The following is a 25569-nucleotide window of genomic DNA, read 5'->3' as shown; positions in this document are numbered from 1 at the left end:
TTCAGCCGAGCCGAATACCCCCGGTTGTATTTATGTGGCATTTCCAGCAAAATGAAAAGAAAGCAGCATTCTTTTTGGGTTGATTCTTTATAATCAAAACGAGTATATACCTTTTAGCTTGGAAACTCAGAATCCCAGTAATTGAATAGAATCCGCTACCCGGAGGATAAGTTATCATGCCTTTGAACCCCTTCCCGGTATTATTAGAGGAAGGGAGCGGGTGAATATAAGGTTAATGGATTCTGCTGCTAAACCGAACTTGGAAATGAGGTTTCATTGATTTAATATTTCCTCCATTAAGCCTCCCAAGACAGTGTCCCTATGGCCCCACCAAAGTGCAGTCACAGACTTTCTTCCTCGTGAGAGTCTGGTCCGTAGCCGGTGCTGTGACAGGGACAGATGTCCCACTCCGAAGGGCCCTAGGGCCGCTGTCCTCTCCCCGGGCTGGCTCAGAAAGGGGGGATACCCTGCGGCGCACAGGCCGAGTGGCTTTATCTTGAGGGTGTGCTCTGCGTTTATGGCTGCAGAGATTTCCTTGCTTTGGGGGCCCTTTTGGGGAGTCACCTCTTCTGGGAGTGGGCACTTTGAAGGGGAGGGCTGTTCAGAGACAGCTGAGGGTGGCAGGGAGGGCGGTGGGCTGGAGGCACGAACCATTTAACCCACACACTTGCCTGCTTGGTGCCCTGGATAAAGCCCGGTGCCAAGGGAGCACACTGCAGGGCTGGTTCCAGAAGCTTCCTCTTGCCTGTCCTCTCATCCTTCCTGTAGCCTCTGCTCTTAGTCTTTGCTTCTGCAGGCTAAGCTGACTGGTGTTTTGAGCCATCATGCAGAGGGCCTCAGCCCTCTGCCTTTCCCACCATGACTCTTGTCCCCACCTCTCTTGAAATGGCCCCTCTTTTCCACATGCATGCCATGCACAGTGCCGGGGAACAGTGTCTCTGGGGTCCATCTGCCTTGGCACAGTCTCGGACACGGGTTCTCATCCCTGCCTCTCCATCTCCGTAAGCGCTTTCCTCTTCTTATACAGGGCACTCGCCAAATACTTCCTCTGTCCTTGCCAGCCTGGCACACTCGAGGACTTTGGGGACGGGGCCTCCAGTCTCCCAGTGCCCTGTCCAGTCTGCTGGGCGTTCCAGTGCATCAGGGGTCTTTGGGTGCTGTAGTTGATGGATAAAGGGGGCAGAAAAGTTGGGGATATGTCTTTTTTGGCAAAAATTTAAAACAATGAGGGGCACCTGGGTGGCTCAGTGGGTTAAAGCCTCTGCCTTCAGCTCGGGTTGTGATCCCACATCGGGCTCTCTGCTCGGCAGGGAGCCTGCTCCTCTTCCTCTCTCTGTCTGCCTCTCTGCCTACTTGTGGTCTCTGTCAAATAAATAAATAAAATCTTAAAAAAAAATTTTTTTAAACAACAAGGCTTTTAAAATGCAGACCAAAGCTGTCACACAAATGTTTTGAGCAACAGCTATATTTTGGGAGTGTGTTGTCACTGCCTGGAAGTATAGGCTTTGTTTGGATGTGTGAGTTCTAGTATGTTATGTAAAGAACAAGGACACTTCCTGCATGTAAGCAGGTCATTGGTGTCATTATTTGAGTAGCAGGGGAAGTGTGGGTTGTATGAACAAAACGGTGGTGATGTTCTCCCCCTCATGGAGTATACGTTTGGGATGGGTTAGGTTGGAATTGGTCTGGATCCGAAGTCCAGCCTGGGTAGTAGGCGGGGTGGTGTCATTCAACTGTTTAGGTTTTGGAGATGGACAGACCTGACCTTGAACGCACGTCAGCCCCAATCCAGTAGTGAGATCCTGGCCAATCACCCAACATTACCGAGCCTGTTTCCTTCCTTTTTTAAATGCAGGAGGGAATAATACCTATCTTAAGGGGGCTGTGTTTTTGTTTTTTTTTTAATTTAATTTTTGAAAGTTGTAATTATGTTATAACCCATATCCCATAAAAATTGCCGTCTTAACCATGTTTTAAGCGTTAAGCACCTTCGCGCTGTCATGCGGCCAATCTCCAGAACTTTTCATCTTGGAAAGCTTGGGCCCAGATCTATCTCTCTCTCTCTCTGGATTTTCCCTTGTGAAGGCAGCGCCCCTAGAACTGCTCTGTTGGCTCAGCCCATCTGCTTGGGAGGAGAATGTGGTGGTTTTGGGCCCTTCCTGTTTCCTGCCAGGGCCCCCTTATTCCGGGAGAAATGTAAATCCATGTAAATCCGTCTTCTCTCTGACTTTACAGAAAAGGCAACAGATGGCTCCCTGCAGAGCGAGGACTGGACTTTGAACATGGAGATCTGCGACATTATCAATGAGACAGAGGAAGGGTATGTCGTCCCCCCCCCCCCCCATCTCCTGTGAAACTGGTCAGCTCCTGGGGGGTCACTCAGAGCCTGTCAGGGCTTAAGGGCAGGGGTGTTTGACTTTGTTTGTTTCCAGGCTGTTTGCTTTGGCATTTAATAAATGGATACAGTTCATTATCTTTCCTCTTGCTGCCTGTACTTGGTGGCAACCCCATGAGCAGTGAGGCACTCTTTTAATTACCTGCTTTGAACCATCATGACAATGAAGTCTTCTGGTTACCTGGTCCCCTGTGCTGGTCACCCCCTCCAGCCCTCCTCCCTGGCTCTGCCTCCCTGACACCAATGCCAGGCTGTCTCTGTCCTGTTTTGCTGGTTTGGAGGCTCAGGAGGGAGAGGGCCCACGGTGTTCATAGAGGGAGAAGGTCAGTGTGAGGCACAGAGCAGCAGGTGTGTCTGGCAGGGTCCCCCCACCCCTGAAAACATCCCTCCCCTGCCGGGTTTGTTCTTTCTGGCTGTTCCCTTTATATCCTCTCCGGCATTCCAGCTATGTTCTGTTTACGCTTCCTCCAGATTGGTCTGTGTTCGGCTTCTGTTCATGCCACACAGAACGGTGCTTCCTGTAGCCGTGCCCTCCGCAGTCGGCTGCGGAGTGCCCAGGGGGATAGGCTGGACTCCGGCAGCCCTGGGCTTGCCTCTTGGCGCTGGCCCTTGCCGCCTTGCCATGTATCAGCTGGGGCTGGTCCTGCTCTCAGTGAACCAGATACTGACTGAGGGGCTACCTCATGCTGGGCCCTGGTGTGATGTGAGTGCCCAGGGCACGGCAGGGAGCAGGACAGACGCCCTGGAAGCCATTACACGTTCCATTACGTGGTCACATTACATGGTCAGCTGGTGACAAGTCTGGAGTGAAACGAAGCACGGGGGGGGGGTGAAGGCTGGGACTTAGCTTTTTTTTTTTTTTTTAAGATTTTATCTACTTTTTTATTTATTTAAAGAGTGTGCACACTTGATCCCCGGTTTGGGGGCAGCGAGGCAGAGGGAGAGGGAGACAGAACCCCAAGCAGACCTTTTGCTAAATGGGGAGCCTGACTCCGGACTTCATCTCACATCCAGAGGTCATGATCTAAGTCAAAAAATCCAGAGTCAGCCCCTTAACTGAGTCACCTGGGCGCCCCTGGGAGTCAGCGATTTTAAGCAGAGGAATCAAGGAAAGCCTCACTTGAGAAGGTGACATTGAAGAGCGACTTGAAGGAGTTGGGGGGGTGAGGTGTGAGGATGACAGCAGGGAAGAACCTTCCAGGCAGAGGAAGCAGCAGGCACAGCAGCCCTGGGACAGAGGGCGGGCTAGTATGTTTGAGGACTAGCAAGATGCTGGTGGGGCGGGTGTGGAGAGAGCTAGGAGGGTGGGACAGGCCCTCATCCAAACAGTGCAGGGCTCTGGCCTTGACTTGGAGGGGAGGGGATTTGAGCAGAGAGGGGCGTGGTCTACCACTCATTTTATCTATTTATTTATTTATTTGAGAGCATGGAGGGGGTGGCAGAGGGAGAGGGAGAAGCAGACTCCCTGCCAAGCAGGGAGTCTGATGCAGGGTTGGATCCCAGGACCCTGGGATCACAGCCCCAGCCAAAGGCAGACACCCAACCAACTGAGCCACCCAGGTGCCCCAAGTCTAATGCACATTTTTTTTTTTAATTCATTTGATAGACAGAGAGAGATCACAAGTAGGCAGAGAGGCAGGGGGAAGCAGGCTCTCCGCTGAGCAGAGCGCCCGATGTGGGGCTCTATCCCAGGACCCCGAGATCATGACCCGAGCTGAAAGCAGAGGCTTAAACCACTGAGCCACCCAGGCGCCCCTCTAATGCACATTTTTTAAAAAGATTTTATTAGAGGGAAATCACAAGTAGGCAGAGAGGCGGCGGGGGTAGGGGGAGCAGGCTCCCTGCTGAGCAGAGAGCCTGCTAGGGGGCTCCATCCCGGGACCCTGAGATCATGATGGGAGTCGAAGGTGGAGGTTTAACCCACTGAGCCACCCAGGCACTCCTCTAACGCACATTTTAAAGAGATCTTTCCTGCTACTGTGATCAGAGTGGCCTGGTAGGAAGGGCCGAGGGCAGAAAGAGGGGAAGCGAGTTAGGAGGTGTGGGATGATGGCAGTTTTGACGTGGACGACAGTAGAGGAGGGAGAGGGAAACGGTCAGCTTCGGGATATATTTAGAAGGTGGAACCAGCGGGGTGTGCAGAGGTGGCTGTGGGCGGGAGAGAAGAGAAGAGTCAGGAAGACTCCTGTGTTTAGGGCTGAGCCACCATAGGGAGGGAGCAGGACAAGGACCAAAGATCAGAAGGTCAGCTAAAATCCTACAGCTCCAAGCTGCCCGCTAGGCCCCAGCAGGGAAGCTGTCCATCTGGAGGGCCTGGGTATGGAGATGCGGGCGGGAGCCTGTGCCGCAGGCACAAGTTGGGGCGTCTTCAGTCCAAGATGGCATACTGCTGCCTCTAAATGCAGGTGTTCGGCTTGGTTCCCAGCACACAGCCACATCAGAGTGGTTGGGGGCTCTGCATTTCTAACGCCAGAGTCACGGGCTCCCCTTCTCTCTCATGCCCCCCTCTCCTGTCCTCCTTTCTGTGGTCGTCCAGCCACATCGGACCCCACAGATGGAGGTGGAATCAGTTCCAGGATGCCAAGGCTAGTGCGCCCCAGCTGCTCTGAGGGAGGGGTCCCCCTGGTGGGCCCAGGCAGGCTGTGGCCGAGGTGTGTGCCCATCACTGCAGACACGGGGCAGGCTTTGGGCTGGACCTCAGTGGGCCAGGAAGACAGGGTGGAGTATGGATGCGAGCATGAAAGGACAGCGTGTTGGGGCCGCGAGTGGTCTGGGCGAACCTGGAGAGTGGGGATGTGTGAGAGATGAGATTCCTCCTCCCAGGGTTGAGGAGGCTGGGGCACCTTCCTTTCCCAACACTCCGCTCACCTTCCTTCTAAAGTGGCCCACGCTCCTGGGCCTGCAGTTGTGAATGAGAGCACGTCCAGGACACGTGGGGATTTTCTGTCACAGCCCTTACGGGGAGGTGTTTGTCAAATCTCTCCCTAAGCGGGAGAAAACCCTGAAGTTCAGCTAACTGTTCGGGAGCCCCTTCAGCTCCTTCCGGCTTCGGGGCTTTGGTCCCTGTGTTCCTGCTGTTTGCCTCTCGCCTCTCCCTTTCACCGATCAGTTCTGCCTTGCCCTGGAGCTCAGTTTGAAGTGCATTTCCCTGCCACCCTTCTCTTCCTGATCCAGACAGGTCCCCCCACGTGTGATGTCACAGTACCCTGTATGACAGCAGGCCCATCACAGCGCAAATGTACTCGTCCGTGTGATGTTTGTGAGTTGCTCTCTCCCCTGCAGACCCCCTCGACTGTGCACCCCATGAGGGCATAATTCTGTTTCACATGTCATTTTCTGCCAACACCTAGCGCAGTGGACATATAACTGACTCTTGACAAGCATCTGGTAAATAAGAACACAGCGGAGGGAGTCCCTGAGGGACTCCCTATCTGCTGAGGAATGCAGAATGCAACCCCTGTGACACAGCGTGCCAAGAGACACTGCCTCTAACTGAGAGAGACCAGAGCCACGGCAGCTGACTGGCCCTGGGGCTGTCCGTGGCAAAGGCTGCTTGGAGGAGGGGATGCCCAGGTGGCATCTTGTAGCAAGGAGGGCACCCGCCGGGTGAGGCGGGTGGATGGCAGGTGGGAAGGCAGATACCCAGGCTGGTGGGCCCGAGTGGGAAGGGGAATGTTGTAGGATTAGAGGTGTGGAGCCTGGAGCCACCTGCCCAGGCTGGCATTCTAGGGCTCCCACTCCATTGCCATGTGCGCCCCTATGTCTCGGAGTCCTCGTTTATGAAGTGCGGGTACCGCTAGTGCCTATCACAGAGGCTTGTTGGAAGGATCAAAGGAATAAACATTAAGAAGCGTCTGGCTATGTGTACATTCATGTCCGTGCTCTGCATAGGGACGTGCTCTTCATCCATTAAAGACCTGCCCATTAAAGATGTCATGAGCCAGGTGTCCCTATCCACCTTCACCTGTAGTGTTCTCTGGCCAGTCCTGGGTGCTGAGCCCTGTGGCCTGCTGGGCCCACCTCTGTCCGCCGTGCTCTGAGGGCTTGCCGTGTCTGCACACCAGGCCGCCGCACGCCAAGCCTAGAAGGCAGAGGCAGGCCATGCTCACGTGCCAGAGGTCGTCACTGCCTGGCTGAGAAGGGCAGAGCAGGATGCAAGCCCGAGCTGGCCTGATTCCAGCCGCCCAAACTCTGCCTATGCCTTCTTATTCAGAGCTTCACCTCTGTGATGTTGTGGTCCTGGGGGTACAGATTTGAACTGGCACATAGGCCCCTCTGGGCTTTCTCTAAAGTGTCCAAGGCTGAGCTGCCCTCCATCGTAAGGCCTCATGTGACAGCCTCTTGTCTCCCGCATCTTTAGCCATTAACGAGGGGTGCCCAGCTCAAGAACCTGGGAATGTTTTAGTCCCCGTTTGCCAGGCCTTGCCCAGACTGACCTAGTTCGGGCCCAGGTGTATGGATTGGTGATGTGCTCCCCAGGGACTCTGGTGTGTGTGTCAGAGAAGGATCCACTGACCTGCTGACTTGGGGCATTTTCCTGACCACGTCTGGACCTTCCCTTGCTCAGGGAATCTTCAGCCTCTACGCTGGGGCCTGCAGGGAGGAGCAGGGTTAACAGCAGAGAGAGGGCTCAGAGGGAGGGAAGACAGACAGGAGGGAGAGGAAGAGTCCTGAGTTGGGGAGGAGGGACAGCTGTGTCCTTGGAGGGAATAAAGAGAAAGCGGCTGCAAAGCAGTGCTTCTGGAACCACAGGACGAAATGAGTTCTGGGATGACTAGAAAGAAGGCTTCTTAGGAGCTTGGGGTGGAGGAGGCCTTGGGGAGGCCGAAGATGGCCCAGATGTCAGGTTCTGAGGCCCTGAGTGCTGGCCTTCCTGCTACCGGGGCAGAGGGGGGCATTTCACAGGGGCCCTCCCTTCCTGGCCCTCTCCCGGCTCCATCTTGGCTCTTGACTCTTCCTTCTCTCCTTTTTCCCTGATTCCAGCTCCTTGCTGTCTAATCTGCTGCTGCTGCTTGAAACTTTGCAATTCCTCTGACATGACTTTGATCCTCCTTTCTGAAGCTTCTCCCCTGGGGAGAGAGATAAATACTTGCTTTTGTGCTCACCCAGTCACTCCGAGGCAGTACTTCCCTCCGCTGAATTTCCATTTTAACTCTAACCCGGGAGCCTGCTGACTCTCTGATTTCTCCCCCCCCCCCTCCACCACCATCACCCCCACACTGGGAGAGCTCTGTGCGCGCTCTGCTCTCTGAGCTCTAAGTGATCATGGCCCTTGGAGGCTGTTCTCATTTTTCTGCTCTGTGGAAGTTCAAGAGGAGAGGGATGAAGCTCGATTGAGAGGGATGGTAGCTGGGGGTCAGGGCTGACCGTGGCTTGGCAGAGCCTTGGAGAGAGAGGAAATCAATCCACGCTTCTGGCCAGCAGCCACTGACCTTCACCAGCTCAAGTCCACAAACAGTCCTCAAAGCCAGGAGCTTGTCAAGTCCCATATTTGCAGAAATCAGCATTCCTGTTAGGAAACTGCAGCCATACTGCAAACACGCTTGGCAGGGGCCCATTCCCCAGAGAAACTCATCCCGTCAGCCTTTGGGCTCAGGAGCCAAGAATTCCTGCAGGCAGCCACGTTTCAAGTTCAGGATGGGAAATAGGTGACTCAGGGTGTTCTAAAATTTCTTCTAGAAGTCTTGGCTGCCTCCTGTGTATTTCTGTCTCCATGGGGCTGATTGCCAGAGCTTCCAACCTCCCTTCCCCCAGCTTTCTCACACATATTTGAAAGGGCTTTTTCCTTTGGTAAAGAGATCATAAATATTTGAGAGCTATAGGAATAGGAGGTCCCTGACTTACAAACCTTCAGCTTTCGAAAGACCCAGATATTCTGACATGTTGATCAGGGGAAGGCTGGAGCCCACGTGTGTAGCAAAAGGCCAGCCTGCAGGCAGACTGGGGACTCCCAGGAGTGCGGGTGATGGGGCAGCAGGGGCCGGGGGCTTCATGCCAGACGTAGCAGTGTCCCGAAGCTTTGTTGGATCCTGGCTTAGAATAAACAAAATAACTTGTTAGACCAAAGGGCTGCACCTTCTAGCTGCTTCTAGAGGGCTGGCTAGGGACCACCATCACTCCCAGCTCTAACTGTGATTTAAGGAAGAACATATTCCACGTTCCAAACAATCAGCTTATGAACATGCCTTTGGGAATCCACATCAGCTCCATTACCTAAAAACACACACAAATCTTTGGGTTTTGAGGAGACTTAATTAAGTTTTCTTTCTTTCTTTCTTTCATTTTTTTTTTTTTTGAGACTTTCATTTATTTATTTGAGAGAGAGCACATGAGTAGGGCCAGAGGCAGAGGGAGAAGCAGACTCCCCGCTGAGCAGAGAGCCTGATGCGGGCTGGATCCCAGGACCTGAAGATCATGACCCCAGATGAACGCAGACACTTAACTGACCGAGCCATCTAGGTGCCCCTTACTTAAATTTTCTCAGGGCAAAAAGGAGCTCCGTGGAACTGGGGAAGAGCATCCAGGCCTTAGCAAGGAGCTGGCCATTCTTTATTCTGTGTCTGTCTGTTGTCTCTTCGGCGTACCCCGCATCAGTGGGTTAGTTATTGTTCTGAATAAAGAATATTTGCATGGGATGCAAAATGGAAAAGGACCGCAAAGAAGCCCAGTGACAAACCTCTCACCCTCTCCTCTCTGCCACCCAGCTTCCCTTCTAAAGGGCAGTCAGAGTTACCAGCATCTTGGGGCTCCATCCAGAGACTTTCTCCTTCCTGCTGGGGGGGGGGTGGTGTGTGTGTGTGTGTGTGTGTGTGTGTGTGTGTGTGTGTGTGTGATGAGTGTGTGTGTGTATTATGTGTGTTGTCTTTCCGTCCAGAGACTTTCTTCTTCCTGCTGGGTGTGTGTGTGTGTGTGATGAGTGTGTGTGTGTATTATGTGTGTTGTCTTTCCGTCCAGAGATTTTCTCCTCCCTGCTGGGTGTGTGTGTGTGTGTGTGTTATGAGTGTGTGTGTGTGTTATGAGTGTGTGTGTTATGAGTGTGTGTGTGTATTATGTGTGTTGTCTTTTTATAAGCCAGAGAGGAGCATACCTTATCGCTGCTCTGCACACGACTCTGTTCACAATTCTTTGACTTGGCTTGGTATTAAGGAGTGTCTTTATTTTTTCCCGCGGCTATATCATGTTCCATTGTGTGGATAAACATGACTTAAATTAACCTGTTTCAGGGTGCCTGGCTGGCTCAGTCAGAAGAGCTACGCGACTCTTGATTTCAGGGTTGTGATTTTGAGCCCCACGTTAGATGTAGAGATTACTAAGAAAACTTCAATGAAACTTTAAACAAATTAGAAAATCTTTCGTTTAAGTTAGAAAAATTTAAACAGATTTTTTAAAAGTTAACCTGTTTCACAATGATGAAGATTTCATTTGTTTCCGGTCTTTTATGTGTATAAACGTGCCACCTAATACTTTGTGTGTAAGCAAAAGCCTTGTATACATGCTGGTTCTCACCAACAGGAGTGACTCTGTAGGGTAGCGCCCCTGAGTGGAACTTGCAACGATTTAAAAATTTCCTTTTCTCCAGGCCCAAGGATGCTATTCGAGCCTTGAAGAAGCGACTCAACGGAAACCGGAACTACAGGGAGGTCATGCTGGCATTGACAGTGAGTGCTGCCTTCGTGGGGGTGGGAAGGCCTCTGGGGACATCCATGTTCATGGCCCTGCCCTGCTTCCATGGCCTTCGCTCTGTCCACTCAGCACAGCCTCTGGAAGCCACGGCCTGTGGATGGCTTGGCGTGAGCATCACTGGGGTGTACCAGAGCCTTCCCATAGTGCCCTTGGGTTTTCCTGCCTTCCCCCAAAGTGGGGCATGAGCTGCAAGCTGATACATACGAGCAGAGGATCAGGCATGTGTGACACTGACTAGTACCGAAACCCAGAGCAGACAAGCCAAAGGCCTGGCTATGGATGTCCTTCCGGCCACCAGCCTGCTGTGAAGCAGCCCCACTGGCAGCCTTTCTGGCTGTCACGTCCCTCCTTACAAAACTGCTGACTTCCACCCAGAGCCTGCCCGGGACTGTGCTGAGCTTTTCAGGTGTTAAAGCGATTGCTTACAGTAACCTTCCCAAACAGATGTCATAGTCCCCTCAGTGCGTCCCCTCAGTGCAGACAGAGGTCTGTGGGTTCACCCAGACTTTGGGCTAGTGAGTGCCCAGCTTTGGATTATGGAAATATAGAAATTGGTCATTGGTTCAGAGATTCTAGAAAAAGTCAACCTAGTGACTCCTTTCCGGAAGAGACAGACCAGATTTCTGCTCTTTCTTAAAATGTCAGGAAACTCAAAAGGACAACTTTGGGTGTTATTTCTGTCTGGAAAGCTAACAGTTACTGAGATGTGGCAAAATCTGGGACACAGTGAGTCCTTATAATGAAAGCTGTAATAGGTCAGCACTGTGGGCTTCTCTGCAGGTTTGAATAGTTTATTGTTTATCCAAAACAGCTGTAACATGTTTCCTTTAAAGCAGAGAAACTGGATTTTACAACCAAGTGGAAACCCAAGACTTATTAGGAGAGTGTTCTCTGCCAGAGAATTGGGGTTTGGATAACGAAGATGAAAAAGACCAGCTGAGAAATAGTGACTTGAAAGCTTTGGTGTTGCTTCAGCATTTGAGCGATGGCATTCACCAAACCCAGAGTGATGCCCAAATCAATTGTTTTTAGTAACTAAAATCACCAGGGAATGAACTCTAAGATGTTGGGGCAGTTTCCTGGTATCTAAAACATATCCCTTTACACACCCAACTTCATGGTAACCATGTTGGTTGGATGGAAATCTTTGAATCTTTCTTCTTCTTCTTCTTTTTTTTTTTTTTTTTAAGATTTTATTTATTTATTTTAGAGAGAGAGTGCATGAGTGGACACGAGAGCAGGGGGCGGGGAGAGGCAGAGAATCCCATGCAGATTCCACACTGAGCACGGAGCCCAATGTGGAGCTCGATCTCACGACCCTGAAATCACAACCTGAGCCAAAACCCGAGAGTCAGACATTCAACCAGCTGAGCCACCCAGGCACCCATGGATGGAAATCTCTAAAGTGGTCTCTGTCTTTACTTCCTTCTGAAAGAATATGGTGAACATCATAGAAACTTCCCTGATGGCTAGGTTTATTATTGTCAGTCCCTCAGCTTTATTGAGTTATTGACATATATGTGAGTTTAAGGTGTACAGTGTGACAATTTGATACACATGTATATAGCAAAATGATGATCACCGTAAAGTTAGTTGACATCTCTGTTACCCCCACATAACTACCTTTGTTGGAGAAAGGGGAGATAGCATTTAAAATCTAATTTCTTGGGGTGCCTGGGTGGCTCAGTGGGTTAAAGCCTCTGCCTTCGACTCTGGTCATGATCCCAGGGTTCTGGGATCAAGCTCCGCATCGGGCCCTCTGCTCGGCAGGGAGCCTGCTTCCCTCTCTCTCTGCCTGCATCTCTGCTTGCTTGTGATCTCTGTCTGTCAAATAAATAAATAAAATCTCTAAAAAAAAAAAAAAGAAGAAGCTGTTTGTCTTAAATAAATAAATAAATAAAATCTAATTTCTTGGGGCGCCTGGGTGGCTCAATTGGTTGAGGGTCTTGCTCTTGATTTCTGCTTAGGTCGTAATGTCAGGGTCCTGGGATCCAGTCTTGTGTTGGGCTCCCTGCTCAGAGGGGGAGACTCCTTAATAATAAGTAAATAAATCTTTAAAAAAAGATCTAATTTCTTAACTGTAAAGTGTATACTACAGTATTGTTAATTATAGTCATTATGGTCTACGTTAGACCCCAAGAGCTTACTCATAGTTGGGAATTTGTACTCTTTGACCAACATCTCCCCGTTTCCCCTGCCCTGCAGCTACCATTCTACTCTGTTGATTCAAGTTCAGCTTTTTTTAGATTCTGCATGTAAGTGAGAACATTAGGTATTTTTCTGTATTTGTTTCACTTAGTGTAATGACCTCAAGGTCCATCCATGTTGTCACAAAAGGCAGAATTTACTTCCTTTTTATGGCTGAAGAGTATTCATATGTGTGTGTGTGTGTTTGTATACATGGATATGTGTTTGTATACATGGATAAAGAAAGAAATAGCACACGTATATCACATTTTCTTTATACATTGATCCATCATGGAATACTTCTGACTGTTTCCATGTCTTGGCTGTTATGAATAATGCTGTGGTAAACATGGGCTTACAGAAAGCTCTTTGATACCCTGTTTGCATTTCTTTTAGATGTATACCCAGGAGTGGGATTGCTGGATCATATGGTAGCTCTGTTTTTAATGTTTTTTTTAGAACCTCCATACTATTTTCCATAGTGGCTGCACCAATTTACATTCCCACCAACAGTGCACAAGGATTCCCTTTTCTTCACATCCTCACCAACGCTTGTCTCTTGTCTTTTTTTTTTTTTTTTTAAGATTTTATTTATCTATTTGATAGAGATTGCAAGTAGGCAGAGAGGCAGGCAGAGAGAGGGGGCGGGAAGCAGGCTCCCTGCTGAGCAGATAGCCTGATGTGGGACTCGATCCCAGGACCCTGGGATCATGACCCAAGCTGAAGGCAGAGGCCCAATCCACTGAGCCACCCAGGCACTCTCTTGTCTTTTTGAGAATAGTTATTCTAACAAGTGTAAAGTAAGCTCTTAAGGTAGTTTTGATTTTGGTTTCCATGATGATTAGTGATGTTCAGCATCTTCTCATGTGCCTGTTGGTCATCATGCATCTTCCTTGAACATGTCTGTTTAAAGTCCTTTGCCCATTTTTTATAAAAGTTTATTTATCTATTTTTAGTAATCTTTACACCAAGTGTGAGGCTTGAACTCACAACCCCGAGATCAAGAGTCCCGTGCTCTGACTGAGCCAGCCATCTCTCCAATAAGGAGTTAATATCAGAAGTATATAAGGAACTAACTCAAGAGGAAAAAAGGCCCCAGAAAACAACACCTTTGGCCACTTTTAATTGGATTGTTTTTGTTTTTTTTTGTTGTTGTTGTTGTTTTCTGGGGGCTTTTTTGCTCTTGATTTAGTTCCTTATATACTTCTGGTATTAACCCCTTATTGGATAGATGGTTTGCAAATATTTTTTCCCATTCTATGGCGTGCCTTTTTACTTTGCTGATTGCTTCTTCTTTTTAGTTAGACATAGTCCCACTTGTTTATTTTTGTTTTTGGTGTCACATCCAAAAATATCTTTGCCAAGACCAATGTCAAGGAATTTTTTTCCTGTGTTATCATCTGGTAGTTTGATGGTTTCGGGTGTTACATTTAAGTCTTTAGTCCATTTCAAGTTAATTTTTGTGAGTGGTATAAGAGAGGGGTGCACTTCAATTCTTCTGCGTGTGGTTATCCAGTTGTCCCAACACTGTTCATCATAGAGACTACCTTTCCCCATCGTTGTATACCTCTCATCAAATATTAGTTGACCATATATTTATGTATGGGTTTATTTCTGGGCTCTCAGGTTCTGTTCCATTGTCTTTTTTTTTTTTTTTAATGCCAGTACTATACTGTTTTGATTATTATAGCTCTGTAATATAGTTTGAAATCAGGAGCCATAATATCTCCAGCTTCATTATTCTTTCTCAGGATTGCTTTGGCTATGCAGGGTTTTTTTATAGTTCCATATGGATTTTAGGATTGTTTCTCCTATTTCTGTGAAATTTATACATGGCTTTGGGTACTATGGACATTTTAATAATATTAGTTCTTCAAATCCATGAACATGGGATACCTTTCCATTTATCTGTAGCCTCTTTAATTTCTCTCATCGGTGTCTTATAATTTTCAGAGTACAGATCTTTCCTCTCCTTGGTTAAATTTATTCCTAAGTTTTTTGTTTGCTTATTTGTTGATGTGGTCAGGTCTTCTCTGCAAATCCAGAGATGTCTTTGGGAGCCTTCTGACATGTGCAGATCCCTGTCACTATACCAAAGGCCCCAGCCTGGTGCATGTTGTATGATCTCATGTCTACTTTTATGGCTTCTCTGTCTTTGTCTTCCCTTACTGTATTAGTTATTCTCAGTCCTCCTGCTTCTTGTGGACTTTGACAAAAATATTAATATTTACCCCAAACGGGAGTTTGTCAGAGGTCCAGAGAGGCTCTCTGCTTGGGTGTGTAGGCAGTGTATGGACTTGAAATGGACTTGAAATAGCAATTTCTGATTGCTTTGAGGGACCTTTTGTTACTCCTTGAGCTTTGGCTACTAGAAAATGGCTGCTGTGTGTTTCATGCTCTACAGGGACTCATTTACCAAGGCCATTTTTGGCAGAGTCCCTGAAGTAGCTGAGTGGCCCTTGCCAGCCAGGGAGGGCCTCCTGCATCTCTTGCTCTGCTAGGCTGCCGGACTGCTCTGGAGCACATGCCACCTCTGTCCGGGGCATTTCCAAACCTGTGTCTGAGCCCCAAGGGTCAGCCTCAGCCACACTGACTTCAAAGTCTGCTGTCCTGGAAGACATAAGGATGTGCTCCCAAAGGTGTGACGGGTGTCCTGGCCTGCTATTGCCCTGAGCGTGGTGGCAGAGCCACGGCTGCCCTGCCATACTGGCCTTCGTGCTCCCCTTTTTCCCCATGTCCTTTCCCACCACACCTGCTTTCTTCTCAGCATCCGTCCCTTCCCTTCCCCACCTGCAGCTCATAAATTAAACCATTCTTCCTGCCATCTGCCTTGGCCCCAGCAGACCGATGCCTGCAGAGTTAGGAGAGGGTGTTAGAGGATTCTAGAAAGAAGGGAAATTGTAAGTTCCCAGAGGGCAGGAAGAACCCCTCTCATTCCTCTCTGCAGTCCCCATGGTCACTGTGAGGGTGAGTGCTGGTTACTTTGTGGTCACCCAGAATCAGGCACACGTAGAGGCTGAGAAAGAGAATGCCCCCGTGGCTGAGGAAAACCTAGGTGACCCGAGGATGCTGAGCTGTGGGGATTCCTGGGCAAGCTGAGCAGAACCCAGAGCCTCCCATGGTGTAGGCAGGCAGTGGGGAAAGGCACCGTTTTGACTGGCTCTGTGGCTGCCGGGCTGGGGGCACAGGCCAGCTCTGGCCTCCTCAGTGAAGTTACCAGCATCTCCAGGCCTCAGCTTCATCATCTCGAAAGTGGGATAATGCCCATCTTATGGGTGATTTCCAGGACCGGATGAAGGAACAAGAAATCTGGCACCCGTTGCCTGTCATCTGTGGGACTCCCGGTTGATCTTGGAGGAGAACTGTTGAGGGGTGGGGGTGGCCCTGTGGCCTCCTTGTGGGTGAGGAGACAAGGACTTTGAAGAAGGCTGACCACTTAAAGAGAATTAATTCTTGTGAGACTGGAATGAAATGGTGTATAACGTGGAGGCTCCCACACAGTGCCCAGCTCGTAGTCCGCTCTGTTTGTTAAGCGTGTGGGCCTTTCTTAATGGCCATGTTTCGTCAGTGCCTCATCCTATGAACCCAGCCCTGTGGAATGGCTGCATGAGGTCACCAGCGGTCAGCTCACTTTGGGCCACTGAAGATACCCAGGCAGCCAGAAATGTACCCTATTGCCAGGCACATTCTGAGGAGGCATTTCCTGCTATTTGACCATGGCATTGGGGGATGATTGTGTGGGAAGGACCAAGTGATTGTATGGGCTGTTTACTGAGAGCTGAGAAGTTCAGAAAGCTGTGTTCAAGGCCGGAGAGACTCTTCAGTGGGTACCTCTGAATTCTGAGAGGGCCTCTCCCCTGTCCTGTTTTGGGACTGGGAAATTTTCCCTTTCGTCAAGTGTGTACAGCAGCCTCCTGAATGGTAATCATGCCATCGTGGTCCTGATTTACTGCCCCCCACCACAATGCAGGGTACTGTGCTAGGTACCCTGTGCTTCAGACATACTCTGTCATCCTTACTATGGTCCTGCAAGGAGGCACTCATGTACTCACTTCACAGATGAGGAAGCTGAGGCTCTGACAGGCTTGTCCTGGGCCATTTAGGGTGACAGAGCTGAGATTCAAGCCCACACTGGTCATCCGTCCAGAACACACATGCACTATGCTTTTGAGTGGTTAAGGCCTGGGTACCTCATTTTTCCAAACAGGGAAAGACCAAGCAGGGTTGGGAGTGAACATGGACCTTGAAGCTGACTGGCAGTGGAGGCCCACAAACCATTTATTCATTTATTTATTTATTAAAGACTTTATTTATTTATTTGACAGAGAGAAATCACAAGTAGATGGAGAGGCAGGCAGAGAGAGAGAGGGAAGCAGGCTCCCTGCTGAGCAGAGAGTCCGATGTGGGACTCAATCCTAGGACCCTGAGATCATGACCTGAGCCGAAGGCAGCGGCTTAACCCACTGAGCCACCCAGGCGCCCCCGAACCATTTATTAAGAGTAGAAAATCCTGAGTCACTGCCAGTTGTGATTGCCGAGGCAGGGTTGTGTGGGGCGTGTATGTGTGTGTGCGTGTGTGTGTTCACTTGCCTCCTCACACGCAAGGGCCAATAATTCACGCGGCAATTCAGGCTGTCACAGCAGCCCTCTCTGTGACAGAGCCTGAGTCCCATTGGCTAATGTCTCACACCCAGAAGCCCGGAGAGAGGAGTTAAAATGCTAATTTTCAGGGACCGCTCAGTCAGCTCAGTCATTTTGATCTCATTAAAACACCAGCATCCTTCTCATGCAAAACTGGTGCTTCAATTACCAACTAATTGCCTGATTATTGTGCAGGGACAGGCGACTTTAGTCAGCAAGGGACGCCCAAATTAGAGTGGAGGGAGGCAGTGCCATCCCGGTGTGACTCTGGAGGAGACGATGCGACTGATGCCACTGTGCGGGAGAAGCAAAGGCTGGGGTCGGGGTGGAAACTGAGCTGCCACCGCGATGACCCTCCTTTCCTCTCCACCCACCCCAGGTGCTGGAGACGTGTGTGAAGAACTGTGGCCACCGCTTCCACATTCTCGTGGCCAACCGGGATTTCATCGACAGTGTCCTGGTCAAAATCATCTCTCCGAAGAACAACCCTCCCACCATTGTGCAGGACAAGGTGCTCGCTCTGATCCAGGTAGGCGAGCTCCCCTTGTCCGGTTGGCTGGGACCCGGTGAGGTGGGGCCCCTGGGCAGTGGGTCCTCATGCTTTCCCATCATTTGGAGGAAAGAAGGGAGGCCCTCTTGGGTTTAAAGACCTGTTGCAAAATGCTTATGTTTCTGTTCTCATGCCACTGGAATAAAACTCTGAGGGGTAGCTGTCAAGCCGGTTGACAGAGTCTTCACTGGTTTTCTGGGTGCCTGGCTCTCTGTTGCCCACCCCCCAGGGGCAGGTTGGGGGCCTGGATAGGCCTCTGAGCCATCCGGGACAACGTGGAGCAGGAAGGGCCATACTAGAGCCAAATGCAGAACTGGCGGGGTACTGGTCGGGAACAGCTCTGTGACAGGCAGGGTGAGATCCAGGAAGATGGTGTTACAGAGTGATTCACTGAGAAGGTGACATTTTTGCTGGACCCTGCAGGACGTGGGGAGCTTGGCGTAAAGGGCAGAGCGTGAGAAGTAGTGCGGGCCGAGGTCTAGCATGTGCGTCAAAGACAGCAGTTGACATGGGTGGGCTGTATTCAGTATGAGCAGATCTGTAACAGAGTACCCCAGAACTTAGGGCTTTAACATAGCACCTGCTTATTACCTCCTTGTTTCCATGGGTCAGGAATTCGGGAGCAGCGTAGGTGAGTGATTGTGGCTGTCTGGAGGTTGTGGTCAAGACTTCACCCAGGATTGCCTCCTCTGCGAGTTCGAGGGGCAGAAGGAGCCACGTCCAAGGTGGCTCACCGCAGGGCTGCTGGCGGGAGGCCCCAGCTCCTCGCTGGCTGTTGGTAGGAGGCCTGCGTTTCTTGCTGTGTGGACTTTTTGAGTGTCCTTATAACATGGCATCGGGTTGTCCCTGGAACAAGGGATCCAAGAGAGCTGGAAGGAAGCTGTGGTGCCTCTTGGGACCGACTCTTCAGAGTCACACACTGTCTTTTCTGTCATATTCCATTTGTTAGAAGGGAGTCACCAGGTCCAGCCTTGAGAATCAAGGAATGAAACTGCATGTCTGAAAGAGAAGGGGATGCTTTAAAGCTGTCATGTGGCTCATAGAGTATGATGAAGAATGTCTGGGGCCAGGAGATAACGCCAGAAGGATGGCCAGGGGCTCATGGGCTGTGCACGCCGGCAGCTGGTGCTCTGTCCTTTGGGCAGTGGGGAGCCACTGCACTTGTCTGAGCTGGGTGCACATGGACGGGTCTGGGTTTTTGACCTAGCCCCCCGGTGACAGGGTGCAAGCACATTTGTGAACAAGCATGTTAGTGCTCTGGTGGAGGACAGATAAGGGTCTGCAGGAGCCAAGACGATGGGAGGTGGGGAGGGTGATGGCCTGGGCTGGGCGGGAGACCCTGTGATCGGGGGTGGGCGTAGGGGGCATTCAAGTTGGTGGTGGCCCTTGAGCCTGGACAGGAACGTAGGACCCTGGCTGAGGTTCTCTCCTGTGTCCTCTGCCTGCAAGTCCTGTCCATCCTTCAGGTGGCTCTCAGAGGCCTCCCCACTCCTAGGTTTGCAGTGTTCCCTCTCTGCTATCACTCTCTTTTGTGGTCTTCTTTACTTCTGGGCTAACTTCTCTCTCATCTGCCTGGCTCTGAGCTCCCCAAGAGCCCATGGGCATTATATCCCCGGGGTCTAGAGCAGTTGATGGTGTAGAGTAGGTGTTCGATAAGTTGTTTTTCCTAACGAATGGGGTGACTGTGGTTTGCTGAAGCTCTAAGGAAGGGGAGGAGTGAGTGACAGCAGAGCCACCTCCTTCTTAGGTGGTCCCTGTGTCTTCATTCTGCCCACCTGGCTGGCATGTCTCCATGTGTCTCCTTCCCTCCTCCCTCTTTCATATGCTCGCACACTCAGGTGCAAATCACCTCACCCGCTCCCCTCCCCACCCCCACTTCTGCCCTCGACTCCCCCATTCGGGGACTTTCCCAGTACACTGCCCTGCCCCAACACCCTTCGCATTTGATGTCAGGCCCGCAAATAGTGGCTTTTTGCTCACAATGGAGGGGGCACCCCAGCCTGAACCCCTTGTGCCCACCGGGCCTGGCCACCCCTTGACAGGCACAGCCGTGGCCAGGCTTGTGACCGCATCACCCTGTTGACGAGGGCTCTGGGACGCCTCATGAACTGGTCATGGTTGTAGCTGTCTCTGGGGGCACCGGCCCAGCTTTCCCATCAGGATCTCAGCCTCCTCCCAGCACTGCTTCTTCCAGCTGTGTAACCTCAGCAGCTGTTTGAACCTTTCTGGGCTGCTACCTCCTTATCTGCAGAATAGGGGCCTGTGTCCCTGCCTCCCTACACCCAGTCCAGGGTCTGAGATAGCCCATAGGGGCCCAGCGGCCGGCGCCCGTGTTGTGAAGGCTCCCCCTGCTGGCTCGGCGGTGGCATGAGCGCCCACCCACGGGGGCAGGAGTAGGATGGGCCCCTGAGGGCATCATGGGCTGGTCAACCATGATGTTCTGTATGGTCCCTCTAGGAGAATACCAAGAGCTTTGGATCAGGGTACTCTCTGAGGGGCTTGCTTATCTGCCTGGGAGGGTTCTTCCTCTCCGTGTTTTGAACCTTTCTGAGGAGCTTTTGTTTGAAAGCGGACAGCATTCAGAGCTGGCGGCTGGCTTGGCTTCTGGGATGGAGTGGACAAAAGAACAAACGGGGTTTTCAGCCTTTTCTTTTCTTTTTATCGAATTCTGTATGTGAGCAGGAGGTCACACATTAAACTAGCTCGTACAGCTTGCTAAGTTTTTACAGACTAAACATACTCAGGTAAACCAGCCCTGGTATCATGACGCAGAATATGACCCACACCCAAAGAACTCCAGCTGCCTGGGAGGACCCCCTCGCCTCACAGCCTAGATGGAGTGCTCGTGTCCTTGAACTTTATGTGTGTGGCCTCTGCAGCAGCCCTCTGTTAAGTCCACATGTCTGACTACGCCTTGTTTGCGGGTCTCACTTTGTCACTGGGTATGTCACTGGCCAACACCGTTGGCCTTCTGTTCCTGTTGCTCACATCGCTGGGCCAAGTCCCTTTGGGTGAATGCACCCCGCACTGTGTCTCCTTCCCACGGATGGTGGGCATGTGGTGTTCCCAGTTTGGGGCCGCTATGAAAAGTGCTGCTATTAACAGCCTGCAGGTGTCTTTGGGTAGTCATGTGGGTCTGTTTATATCAGGCCTGTGTTAAGTCGAATATGTGAAACTGCCATCTTTGTCGGTCAAAAATAGGAAAAAACGAGTGATTCCTTAAGGGTCAGCCTCACAGCTGGAAGCGGAATTGCGGGGGGATGCTGGATGGCCACACTCCAGGACTTACACTGGCAGGCCCTGCTGCTCCTTCCCACCGGCCCTGGAGCGCTGTAGTTGGGCAACTGTTCTCACCAGCACATCCTCGACAAAGCCTGACTGATGAGTGTGTGGACGTATGGCATCTTGTCAACCTGTTCTTAACTCCTTGGAGAAAGAAGATGACTTGATGTGCTTGTCAAATATACTTGTAAGAACTGGGCAGTGTGCCCTGAGAGTCTGATGTTCCCCCCGGGAAGGGCAAGTGCTGCTTCCGCCATGGCACAGGATAGGGGGTGAAGGCGCCGGATCCCTGGCCTTCCTGCCAGCTGGAGAGGAGGCAGCAGGCCATCGTGGAAATGGCAGCGAGACCGAAAAGAGGAGCGGTCAGGTGTGTGGGTGCCAGAGCCACGACAGTTTCTTTCCTTGCCATCCTCGCCATCTGGGTGTTTCCTTGCACTCTTTGGAGCCCAGCTGCCAGGAGTGGAAGTGGGCCAGTCCCAGCCCCACCCCTGGGAGCCAGTGGTTTTATGGGGAGACAGAGGCTTGTTAGGTGAAAGAGGGCCAGGGCCTACCCAGGGAGGACTTGAGCTGGCTTTGGGATATTTGAATGACAGCCCTAAACTCTGAACATATTGACGCTTGAAAAGCTTTTAAGGCCAAGGGGTTAGACGGAGAAGCGCTCCCCACCCCGGCATCCACCCCTAGGAAGCATGCATGGAGCTCTCAGCTGGAGCTGGGACCTTCAGCTCTGATGACCAGGAATGACGAGCCTTAGCCCATTGTCTCTCTGATCACTCCCCTACAGTGAAAGCAGGGAGGGGGCCTCTCTCCAAACTAGCTTTTCTTTCTTTTTTTTTTTTTTTTTGCTTTTAAGGTCTTATTTATTTGAAAGCTCTGAGAGAGCAGGGGAACAGCAGGCAGAGGGAGACAGAGAAGCAGACTCCCCACCGAGCAGGGAGCCCGATGCAGGTTCAATCCCAGGACCCTAGTAGGATCATGACCTGAGGCAAAGGCAGATGCTTAACTGACTGAGCCACCCAGGCACCCCTCCAAAGCAGCTTTTTAATAGTCTCCTGGTGCCTGTAGGGAGACGGGTGCTTGTCCTCGCATGTTCTCCTGGCTTCCAGCCCACCATGCCTTCTGATTCCTTTCCTGGGATGCTGATCACAGGCATTGTCAGCCTGAGATTGGACACACTGGGGCCATTGCCACTGGCACACGTTTGCTGTCAGCAGCCCTCTAGGGGGATTTTTCAAGAGAATCAGTGGATGCCTATTCCTCATTCCCACATCCTGTCCCTCCTCTCATTGAAGGCATCTGTGTCCTCTGGCTGTCCTCTAGCCATCTGTGGCCACCCCAGGCCCCCCAGAAGAGACACCCCTCAGGCTTGTGTGCACCAGAGGCCCTGCCCTTCAGAACACCTGGGGAAGACTGCCCTCCATCTCCCCCAGCCCGAGCCCAGCGTGTAAGCCATGAGACAGGGCCATGGGAAGCGGTCACCTGACTCAGGTGTGCGGGGCCAGTGGGCTTCCCCGTCGCAGGAGTTTCCCTTTGGGAGGGGAGCTGGTCCCCCAGGCAGCAAGATAGGAGGTACGTCAAGGGCACAGCAGCCTGGTGAGCAGCTTTGCCGACTTCTTTGCTCCCAGCCTTTGAACTGTGTGCCACTTTCAGCCCTGGCTCTGTGTCTCACCTGGTCCCCAGCTGGCCTTTGGCTACGTGCCTTTCTCTGTTCGTGTGAAGTCCCATTTGTTCAGAAGACAAGAAGGACACTTGTGCCCTGTGCATCCCTCAGCCTTTCCCTTGCAGTTGCCTTCAGGAACAGAAATGATACCGTCCCGGTAGGGTAACCTCATGGCCGTGCCTCTCCTGCCTCCCTCCCCCTCCCCCCTGCCCCTTTAGCCTGCCTCCCCACCCCCTGCCTCCTAGCAATCGAATCTAAAAATACCCTCTTTCCACAGCAGGTTTTTCTTTCCACTGAAGAAAGTGAGCTGGTGGGGGCGGGGGGAGGAGGGGCTGGAAGTGTTGTATTCTTGGAAGGTGTCTGAGATGTGGTGGCCCGGCCTTTGGCCCCCTTCCACGTGGACTGGCAGTTCTCTGGAGACCCTGTCACTGGGACTAGGCAGTCTGGTCCAGAAGCTGAAGCAGAACATGGCAAAAGCCAAAAAAACAGGACCCATAGTCTAAATCAGCAGTTGTTCATTGATCTGAGATTGGATGTTGTAAAACTTCGTCAAAACTTGTGGGATACAGAAACAATGGCAGTACAGTTTATGTTCATATAAGGCCACAGTCTGGTGTTTGGTGTGCAGTCCCAAGGAGCAAAGGGAAAAAAAGCATGAAAATGTTTTTTCTCTCCCTATTTGACCTCCCTCTGGGCCCTTCAGCCCCCAGCACTGTAAACAGAGGCCAGAAAAGCACTTTGCTTTCCTAGAGGGCAAGTTGCTGGGATCAGCCTTGTGGCTCCTTGGCTTTAGATTGGGGACCCGGAATGAACCAGACTTCCTGAGCTTTGCTCCCTCTCCTAGATTCTCACATCTCAGCTGGGTCAGCCGTCCAGAGGGGCTCCTGCTTTCTTTGTCAGGGTTACCTCAGTCCATGGACAGCCTAACTGGCCGTCGTCCCATGTTCTCCCAAGTAGAACAATAAGGATGCTTAGTAACCATGAGATCTGAAGTCAGTTGAACTTAACAAACGATGGCTGACTGCCTTCTCTGTGCAAGGGTGAGACTGGCTGTGTGCCTTCACAGGTGTGACCTCGTGGGAAGGAAAGATAGGAGCACAGGCATTTGGCCATTGTGCCAGGAAGATGCCAGAGGCCCGGCATCTCTGGATGGATCCCAATTCTGCGTTTCCACTTACGACTGTTCCCTTAAAGGTGCCTCCCACCCTGTTCCCCACTGACATCAGAATCTTGTTCAGTAGAGAACGCCACCACGAACGTATGCTCTGTGAGCAGCCGGCTCACCCCAAGCTGCACAGGATCCCCTGCAGGGGTTCAAATAGTAGCAGGCAGGAAGATTAGTCATGGCTGCTTGGCTATAGGTAACGGATGCCAGTTCCAGCTTGCCTAGGCAAAGAGGACAGTTTGTCATGACCAGGCAGGGGTTCCCAGAATGCTGGGTTGTGACTAGACCTGGGAAAGGGACAAGAAGGGATCAGGGAAACCCTCCAAATCCTCTCTTGGCTGCACCTTCCAACACATAGGCTGTCTCTGCTCCCCGGTCCCCACTGGGCACGTGACTGCTTCCCAGAGCCCCGCATCTATAGAGGACAGTGTCATTTACCCAAGGAGAGGAGCCCAACTCTCTCTAAGCTCAGGTCAAGCTCCTGGGAGGAGGGGAAGCTGACTGGCCTGACTTGGGATGTGTGTTTCCCTGCTGGTGGCACAGAAAACCAGAGAAGGGGGGCTCGTTGGCTCGCTGTCAGGCCAGGTGCCCCGAGAAGTAGCCACTGCCTGGAGAACACAGCGATGGTTCTTTAATTTCCATTCTCCCTATCTCCGATCTGGCTGACATGGAGGGTAAGATGAATGAAAAGTGGTCCCCTGGAGCTGTTTGTCCTTCCTTAGAAATAGAGGCAGGAAGTGGCCCCAGGAAGAACTATCATGCTTTTTTCTCCCCAGCCTCCCCCAGCAGGCTGTAAACCCAGTCTTAGACCCTAAATGAACATGCTAGCTGCATTTTGAAGCAAGCCTCCCAGGACTCAGCTGGATTTTGAATCTGGTGGTGGCAGCCAAAGCAGCTGGTAGAAAACGGGGCTCTGGGGCACTCCCAGGGGGATAGGCCTCGGTGCTGCTACTCTCCAGCTGGCGCTCCAGACGGGCCTCTGCAGGCACCTTGGGCCCTGCTCAGCCTCCAGAAGGAAGTGTTGGCCAAGAGGGGCCGTCCTCCAGCGGGCATTAAATCCCCGAGTGCGCAGATCAAGTACGTGGATCAAGGAAGCCCGGCTGACAGTAATGTTTATGGCGAGACACATCTGTCAGAGTGAGCGAGGCTGTTTGGAAACTGACCTTTTAACTTCAAACGGGTCTGTTGGTTAGAGATAGAGTTTCTGTGGCTGCCTCAGGATTGGTTGGAACGCATTGCTAGAGCCGGGGAGGCACTTAAAGGCTTGTGACAGCAACAGAATTGGCAACAGAACCGTGGGTGCGAGACACTGCCGCCTCCTCTGGGTATGTATTTGGTGGGTGACAGGACAGAGCTGAACTTCATTGCAGGGAGCCTTTTGGAGACCGATCTTTCTCTCCTTTGATAGATTCTGTAACTTTCAAAGAACAAAATATTTAAAAATCACTTAGGAGTTTTGCCAATTGATGAAAAGTGACAGTCTATTGAAATATGCGTTCTTTTCGTCTCTACGGGGTGTTTTCATCGAAGGGACTCCAGTGGCCGTGCTTTGCGGTGGCTTTGGCCACGTGGGCAGGTATGCAGTGACACTGTGGGTGGCACAGGTTCTCTCGCCCCTGGGCCACCATTACATTGCCTCTCCGGCTGGGCTAGGCGGTCTCCACTTTTGCACGCTCCGATCCACAGAGGAAGCCCCACGTTAGCCTTGATTTCCCATCACACATCAGTTTCACCTTTCCTCTCTGCCCCATCTGCCTCTGGCTCCTGCCTGCACCTGAGAGCTCTGCAGAGCTGAGCCACGGCACTGCTGTCCCCCCCACGGTGTCCCATGGGCCCAGCAGTGGGGCCATGTCTTCATGCCCTTCCGCTCAGCACCACCAGGAATTGATTTCCTGGAGATTAGGGAAATGCCTCTGTTTTAGGATGCGCCACTGTGCTTAGGTGTTATTTCCCTGCATCTTCTCCAAGGAAATACTCCATGCTGAATTAAGTTTTGTGTTTTTGTT

At 51.4% G+C, this 25569-nt stretch overlaps 1 protein-coding gene across 4 annotated transcripts in view; it reads left to right on the top strand.

The window, feature by feature from the left end:
• TOM1L2 (target of myb1 like 2 membrane trafficking protein) overlaps nucleotides 1–25569 on the top strand; it is a 118123-nt gene that overhangs the window by 58799 nt on the left and 33755 nt on the right. For all 4 annotated transcript variants that reach the window (XM_004776510.3, XM_013047865.2, XM_004776512.3 and 1 more), the window contains exons 2-4: nucleotides 2236–2320; nucleotides 9975–10053; nucleotides 17286–17435. In XM_004776510.3, the coding sequence (XP_004776567.1) occupies nucleotides 2236–2320; nucleotides 9975–10053; nucleotides 17286–17435 (314 nt within the window). The remainder of the gene's footprint in view (nucleotides 1–2235; nucleotides 2321–9974; nucleotides 10054–17285; nucleotides 17436–25569) is intronic.

Source organism: Mustela putorius, unplaced genomic scaffold (genome assembly GCF_011764305.1).
Source record: "Mustela putorius furo isolate JIRA1106 unplaced genomic scaffold, ASM1176430v1.1 tig00000731_pilon_pilon_pilon, whole genome shotgun sequence".
NCBI classification, from domain to species: Eukaryota; Metazoa; Chordata; class Mammalia; order Carnivora; family Mustelidae; genus Mustela; species Mustela putorius.
Note: the sequence above shows the minus strand (reverse complement) of the source record. Positions and strands in the feature narration are given on the sequence as shown.